Genomic DNA, 8,136 nt, shown 5'->3' with positions numbered 1-8,136 from the left:
GGAGATTGAAATGTCATTGTGAGTTGTGATTCTTTGTTTTCGAGGTTTCTGAAGAAAAAGCTTACTAGAGATATTCAACTGATTCATTATGGATCACAAGCTCAATCAGCCTCACCGGGCAATCGACTTCAAACGTCAACACCATTGTCGCCCGCGCATTCACACTATTTAACAAGAAGATGATTCTCACAAAATACAGTCTATGCGATGACGAGCGTCAATAACTTATTCCATAAAAGGAGAAAACTACGTTTGAAGGTCTCATATACCTACCTACCTATCTACCTACCTACCTACCTTATCAACATGTGACCGAACATGATATCCTCCACACCTCCCAAATTTTACCGAGAAACCACCAATCGACATACATACTCCAGCACCAAACTCCGTCCTCCAAACCTCCAAACTCCCAAACCTCCAAACTTCCAAAAATCGTGCCTACAAAGATCAAACACAGAAAAAGCTCACTGGAAGAATACTCAGATCACAAGAAGCATTGACTTGGAGACTTTATAGCAATCTCTTTACACACGCTACGGCCACACTTTCTAAACTAAAATCTCATCCATATATGCATCCATCAATCTATTACACGCCGATTATTAACTCCTCATCTCCAGTATTCCACTTCGCTGGAGCATCGTCATCAGAATCCTCAATGTCTAAGCAACACCTCAATCTCGCATCTCAAACCTCAAATCTTGCACCTATCCCCGTACTCCCAACCCCTAACACCACATTCACACCCACACCATCTTCTCACTCCCATCCCCTAACACCACACCTCACTCCCATCTCATCATTCCCATCCGATATACTCCTCTCACTCCTCCTCTCCTCTACACCCATCTCCTCATCTCCCCATCTCCTCTCTATACATTTCTCCATCCCACCGTCTAGCCAAGCTCCTCCGCCATCTCGGTCCCGAGCTCGTTCCCGAACCTCCCCATCTCAATTTCATTTTTCCATCCAATTTCCAATTTCCAATCTCCAACAAAAACATCCCCCAAACCCATTCAGAGGTTTCCTCATCTCTTTAGAGACTTAGACCTTCATCTACTGTGAATATCTGTGTAGGGGTCCGCGCTAAACTATATGTGTACCTTTGGTGATTGATCTGTAATGTTGAAAGGTACACATTAGGAAAGGTGTCATTGATTTAGAATCGATTTGTAAGCAATCACTTTCACTTTCAAGCTTTATATACTATGACACTTTGCCATAGAAGAACTGTGAGAGTAGGGTACAATTTATCCTTAAAATCTATAACTATAAAATCGAGAGTAAAGCGTTTATGGAGTGTACCTATATATTAGCTATGTATATGTGATTGTGTACATATGCGTATGCGCATGTGAGCAATCGTAGTTGCGATTGAGGCCGATCCGTGACATATACGGAAGCTTTAACTCTATACTATAGGCCTTTACCACCTAGTATATAGACCTTTATAGAAGTCTACTATAAGAGTTACATTGTTAAGACGAATTTTACGACGATTAGACTAAGGGCCTGTTTAATAGTCGAATTAATTCTAGTATATATAATATTTGAAAAGTAGTATTATAAATATCATAACTTTAATATTTAATATATAATATTTAAAAACTATTGATTAAATATTAGTATTTATTACTATATAGATTTTTTATATATTATATATTAGAAAAGAGTAGCTTTTCATATATTCTAAATACTATATACTATCTTTCAAAAAAAAAATTCGAATTCGAAAAATGAAATAATAATCTTTAAATATTCGAAAAGCTAATAAACAATAAACTTATATTATCAATCTTTCACAAGATATTAATTTATTAATTTATTAATTAAATAATAAAATAATTATAATTCTTCCTTTCTTTAGCTATTAATATCATTCAAACAATTCTATTTAATTAGTTCTAACAATATCTTCAAATTCAATAATAAATTATATTATATAAAACAATTATATAATTATTCTAGAATCTTTTAATCGATTATTATTAATTATTAATAAATTTAAATAATAAATTCAAAATATTTCGAATATTATATTTAATATCACCAAACATACTTTGATTTCAAATACTATAAATACTAGTATTTCATATACTACCGGCTATTAGTAATATATGAAATACTACCGGTCAATTTTTAATTCGGCTACCAAACATCATCTAAGAGTGCCTCAACCCCCCAAAATGTCTTAAACATCTCACACCAACCCATCTAACCCTATCCAATCCATCTAAATATACCCATCAACCCATTAATAAACATAGGTATACTTATTAGAGAGATTCATAACTCCCTCATCCCTCATCCAGTCTCCGCTCCATACACCTAAATATATACACAACCCTACTCCAATCCCAGTCCCAGTCCCAGTCCCAGTATAAAAAAAATCGAAAGAAAAAAACCCCGGTAAACGAACCAGACCTGCCTAACCTAAGATATTGATATTAGCCCATCCCATCGATCCCCGTCCCCCCCCCCAAAAACGAAATCCAAAATTGATCGATAAAGTGGAAACTTTCCGTTCTTCGAATAGCTTTCTCCGTTGAGGAGTTTCTTCCCTCGAATAGCTATCTCTTTCTCCCCACTTATTATTTTGGGGTGAAGGGGAAAGAGGAAAGAATCAAACTAGGGAGGTTTTGTAATTCCTGTAATTCTTGTAACTACCTACCTACTTATCTACTATTCACTATCTACCATCTATCTTCTAAACTGAACTGGAATAGAACATCATCGACATAGGATATAAAAATAACAACAAATTCAAAAGGAAGGAAAGAAAGAAAGAAAGAAAGAAGGGAAGGATTAGGGAGCGTTTAATCGTTAATATTTTATATTTATACTCAGGGGCTTAAAGGTGAAGTTGAGGTTTATTCTGGTTCGGGTTCAGGTTTCTGGTGGAGTCTTCGAGAGGTTGGTTTACAGAATGATTGGACGAATGAATGATTTATGTTATTATGGGCGTTTTGTTTATCGTTCACTGTTTCCTACTTATTGCTGATTGATTGATATGGGGTTATGAGGAGGTACCTAGGTTTGGGTAGATAGGTAGGTAGGTAGGTCGATGGATGGATGATTCGAGGTCTACCGTGTAGAGGTTTGGTGTGCTTTGCGATTTGATGGGATCAGATGAGATGAGGAGGTAAGATGAGATGGGAAAGATGTTTTCATATATCGAGCAATTGTTGATGTGATATAGGTACTGTGGGAGTTGAATAATGATGATGATGAGAATGACAATGACAATGAGAGGTCAAGCATAGCATCCACATGATAGATACCACCACATACAAACACAAATTTAAAACACAAGTAAAGTAATAATCTCTTCAATGCAGCTTCCGCGACCATCATAAGGTAGGAGGTGGGTAAGGAATCTACAATATACACCCACGCAATATCTAGAGATGAGCTCAACCCGCTCTATCAATCGGTAGGTGGGCATGTGTCTAGCCGTGTAGGTAACATAGCCCCCGAGAAGAATTTAAAATAGAGACATCTGGGATCAAAAAGAATTAAACCAAGCAAGCCGAACGTGCCAACTGTCGCCGTGGCGAAATATTCTTCTCTCCATACGTAGATAAATATTCCAGGAAAACAAAAAGCGAACCTTCCCATTCCAATATGTTATAAACAGAGTTAAGAAAGTCATTTACATTAAAACTCCCTATACCTTCCATTCTCCCACTTGCGTCTCCAAATCCTCCATTCGTCTCGCCCACACCTTCTAGTTTTTTCTTTCTTTCTTTCTTTCTTTCTTTGTTTCTTTTTCCTCTCATGCTCACATCTTCATGTATGCACCACCATTGGCACTACCCCCAAACATCGGTTGTTGTGGTTGAGGAAACTCGGCACTATGTGGACTCATCTCCCCATTTCGCATAACCATCGTCGGACTCATGGGACCATGTTGACCAGCCTGCACCATCGGACTTCCACTAGCCATTGCGCTCGCGCTTCCACTAGGTCCGACGTATCCAGTTGCTTGGTTGTTACCCCAGCCTCCAAGTGCGTCATCTCCTTGAGTCGCATATGAGTTATTGTCGAAACTGCCAAGTCCCTTGTTGTGTAATTCCATTTGGTCTTTGTAGGCGTCTTGTTGTTGCTTTTCAATCAATTGGTTGTAGGCTTCACGCTCAAGGCGGCCATTGCGACGTTGACGGAGGAAGGTGAAAAGGAAGGCAGAAACAAGAGCGGCGACTGCGGCACCACCTCCACAGTAGACTGCGAGTTTGGTGGTCTTAGGGAGGTTGTCCCATTTGTCACCGAGGGAAAGTGTGGGGGTTTCATTTTTGGTGATAGTCTCTGCGACGGTCGAGTTACCACTTTATTGATTTATTAGCGCGCTTTTCGTAATATCACGGGAAGAAAATTGACATACCTGATAACTTTGATGGATTGCCAGTCTCCAGTTTTATCAGTCCATTGATATTCTGAACCAGTGCTGTAGTCTTGAACTGCTGCACTCTTCACGTACATCGTAAATGGAACCTTGGTAAAATCCGTCTCTCCACCAGCCCATTCAATCGTTCCAATACTGTTCCCCTTGGGATCACCACCCGACCAGATTCCCATTCGGACTGTCATTGGGGTTTGAGGGAAGTTCTTGCCATCAACCGCATCAGCATATGCGAGGGTTCGAACAAGAGTATCGTCAATCCACCATTGAACTCTCTCGGCAGTCCAATCGACGGTGTAGTTGTGAAAGTTTGATGTTGGATCGGTAGGGGTTGGGTACCAGATGGCCCGATCATAGGAAGTAGTATTTCCCTTTCCAAAATAATTGGTCTCGGCGTGAGTGGTGTTACCTCCAATGAATTCCCAATCTATTTCGTCTAGATCCTCACTTTCCAAAACGATACTTGAGACAACTCCTACTCCAGTTGCAGCCTTCATGATCACAGATACTTGGCCGAAAAAGATGTAAAACTTGGATTGAATGGTGGGCGATTGTCCTTGTTTGGCGATGGTGAATTCGGCACCATCGTCGCCATACGAAAGAGACCCAGCGGTGATGTTGAAATAATCGGTGACCGTGGATGATGTGTTGAAAACGAAAGTATGGTTTGTACCCAAAGCTGGATCATTGGGACATGTTGTATTGAGGGGATTGCAAGTAGTCCAAGTTTGAGCTTGAACGAATGGCGAGAGGATGGTTGCTCCTGCTAGGAGAACCAGGGAATGGAATTGCATTGTTTCTTTCTTGTTCTCTTCTGTGACAAATCGTATGTGTGTATGGATACTTTTTATCGTAAATGAAAGTTGTGTTGCGAGATTACTTCGTAAAGAAGGGTGATGGTGATTATTAGATCCGATTGATTTGATATCGCGAATTCAACTTTGATAATTCGATTTCTAAAGAGTGACTGCGCCGGTCAAGGCGGATGAAGGTGAATACCTAGGTGGTTGTTGAAGGAAAGCAAGGTGCAAGAACTGCACAATCGAAAGATCAAAAAGTGAGGGTGAGGGTGAGTGAGTGATACTCAAAGACTCAAAGCAAAGGTTAAAGAGATTGAGATTGGGATTGGGATGAGAGAGCAAGGGAGGAATGACATTAAAGAAAGTGGAGATTTGATCAAACGGTTACGGTGAACTCTACTTTCCTCTTTCTCTTCCTCTTCCTCTTCCTCTTCTTTGCTACTCGGATGAAGATAGAAATAGGGAATGGTTGTAAACGATCAAGATCCCAATGTAACGCAACGCCAATCAATTCGATTCAAGGGAACGTGCATGTGCGAGAGATACTTCCATTGCTTCCGTACCATAGTATTTGTAGTGGGTGTACCGATGAAATTTGGGTGAATGTGGATGAAATGTATGGTACCGTGAAGGGTGGATTGGAAGATCATGGTAGAAATTTAAATTTGAATTTCCCAAAGCGGTAGATTGTGTTTCACAATTAAGGGGAAATTCACGGAATATCAATTCTCGAGGAGGGTTTTGGAGAATTGGCATCTTGACATTTAAACGGATATCATACCTGATCTGGTGAAATCTCATTGATAAGCAAGGGGTGAGCCAATTGTATTCTAGCATGCATCCAGGGAAATGAACATATACAAGGATGTATAAAGGGAAACCATTTGCCGCCTCTATTTCCATTCATTCCATCGCAAGAGGATCAATTCAAATTCGCTGACTGCTCAGTGCGGATTTTGCGGATTTGGTTGCTGCTGTCTGTCTGTCTTTCTGTCTGTCTTTCTGTCTGTCTTTCTGTCTGTCTTGTCTGTCTGTCTTGTCTGTCTCTCATGAACCTCTGGACGAGATCCATTCTCCAATCCAGAAAACAGTTTGATTGCCAAGTATCCTCGAAATAGATCTCCTTATATTACATCTTACATCTTCTTATCCTTTTGCAGCTTTCGAAACGGTTTTCATGATGCAAAGAAATTGATGACGCTGCAAGAAGATACTAGTGAGTAGATAGGAATGACGATAGAACTTTGATATGGAACTTGTCCTCTGGAGGCGCACAAGATAATATAGAGTTGAAAGCGTCCGATCTTCTTTCCTTGGCATTTGACGGAATACTGTAATAAGTAGGCAGGCAGGCTTGAGGCAGAGGATGGGCGGATTGTATAATTTTAGGCATGATTACATATTTTCATATTATAAGGCTTTTTGGGGGGTATATAAAAGGTCACGCCAAGGTTATGCACGTGTGTTTTTTGAACCAATGAAACCATCAGGATAAATAGAAATGAGCTGTTTTAAGAAGAAGTTTTTGAGGGGTTCTAATTTGCGATTTAGTGTATGAGAAGTCATATAACAATCATGTGATCTCTACAACAATTAATTACTCTTCTTAATCTGAATTCTATAATAGCTTCACAACCCCTATTTAGGGGATTTAATATTAGTCATACATATAAGTCAATGGTAAGTTATTTGATCAATATTACATAGTATATTTTAGTGACGAATAGTTATACGAGATTACATATCATCAAAACGCCCATCCCTACCTGGCTCCTGGATTCTTATCGAGTACAAGAATCACGATCCTCATGTAAAGCCGTTCGGCATCCTTATTCATTCGTCTTTCTCGTATTTTACCCACGCTGGAGAGGAATTGATGGATCTCATGTGTCAAATACCTCTTGTTTCTCTCTATCAGAGATATCATGTGTTCGATCAAGAACTGGTTTATTAGTTGTGGGCGGTCTACATATTGGATCGTGAAGTTTATATCATTCCCTTGTCAGTATTGCCGGTACCAGAACCATACCCGTCTGTTCTCTACCGAGACACCTACGAAGCATTTGATTAGCAGCATCTAGTAATCAAACGGACGGTCGAGTCAGTTAGAGTTACTCGGCGTCATCTCTAGGTAATGAAACCTCAATCATGATTCATGAAATGAGTAGGCATCTAGCCTAAAAAGGAAGAGAAATACGTATACTTTACTTATACTCGCTACTCACATGGTTTACACGCTTGCATCAACAGGTCACTCTTTTCTCCATTGGATCATAGACGCATATTCACATCTTTTGAAAGACTAGTGGCTGGCCGCTGCCACTGCACTGCAATAGATTGGCACGAGGAGAAGCACTCAGAACTCCCAACCATATATCGAACTCCATCCATAAATTTCTTCCTCTGCGCGCTCTCACCTACCTCTACGCAAGATGCTTTATACGCATTTGGGATATTGCAATCTCCTCACAAGTCTTTGACTTCGATGCGCAATCAAAGCACTCAGACAAAATGGAGAAACCCCATCTCAGATTGTATCACATCTCCGAATCATGGTTTGGTGATTCTTGTCACATTGAAGTGTGTGTGTACTAGCTGAGTGGTGAAGTCGACAGGAAGCATGGTACAACGATATGCATAACTAGTTTCCTCAACTCTTTTTTAGCTAATATGTTTTATGATTTTCATTTTCTAGTTTAGTTTCTCTCTTTTTAAATTTGAAATACTAACAACTTTATAATTATATATTCAAATCTTATAAAATTCGAAATACATTATTAAATATATTATATAAACTTAAAACTCGAAATATCTAAAATTTATTTAAGAAACTTATTTAAATTGTATTCTAAATAATCTTATATACTTATTTCATGTGAAAAAAATGAAAAAATTAAAATTATTAAAAGTATTAAAAATATCAAGAGTAGAGTT

General features: G+C 39.1%; 2 protein-coding genes across 2 annotated transcripts; one reads left to right on the top strand and one right to left on the bottom strand.

Annotated features, from left to right (window-relative positions):
- Nucleotides 1-574: 574 nt before the first annotated feature.
- On the top strand, nt 575-1,051 carry EAF01_000848 (uncharacterized protein; the record flags this gene model as incomplete). Its single annotated transcript, XM_038909098.1, has 1 exon — nt 575-1,051. The coding sequence occupies one exon, from the start codon at nt 575-577 to the stop codon at nt 1,049-1,051; it is 477 nt and encodes a 158-aa protein (XP_038776004.1).
- A 2,733-nt stretch (nt 1,052-3,784) lies between these two features.
- On the bottom strand, nt 3,785-5,196 carry EAF01_000847 (uncharacterized protein; the record flags this gene model as incomplete). The annotated part of the gene is made up of 2 exons (XM_038909097.1): nt 3,785-4,328; nt 4,385-5,196. The coding sequence occupies 2 exons, from the start codon at nt 5,194-5,196 to the stop codon at nt 3,785-3,787; spliced, it is 1,356 nt and encodes a 451-aa protein (XP_038776003.1).
- Between the last annotated feature and the right edge of the window lie 2,940 nt (nt 5,197-8,136).

The sequence above is a fragment of the Botrytis porri genome (assembly GCF_014898465.1).
Source record: "Botrytis porri strain MUCL 3234 chromosome Unknown BPOR_001, whole genome shotgun sequence".
NCBI classification, from domain to species: domain Eukaryota; kingdom Fungi; phylum Ascomycota; class Leotiomycetes; order Helotiales; family Sclerotiniaceae; genus Botrytis; species Botrytis porri.
The sequence above is the reverse complement of the archived record's forward strand: the minus strand, read 5'-3'. Positions and strand labels throughout refer to the sequence as shown.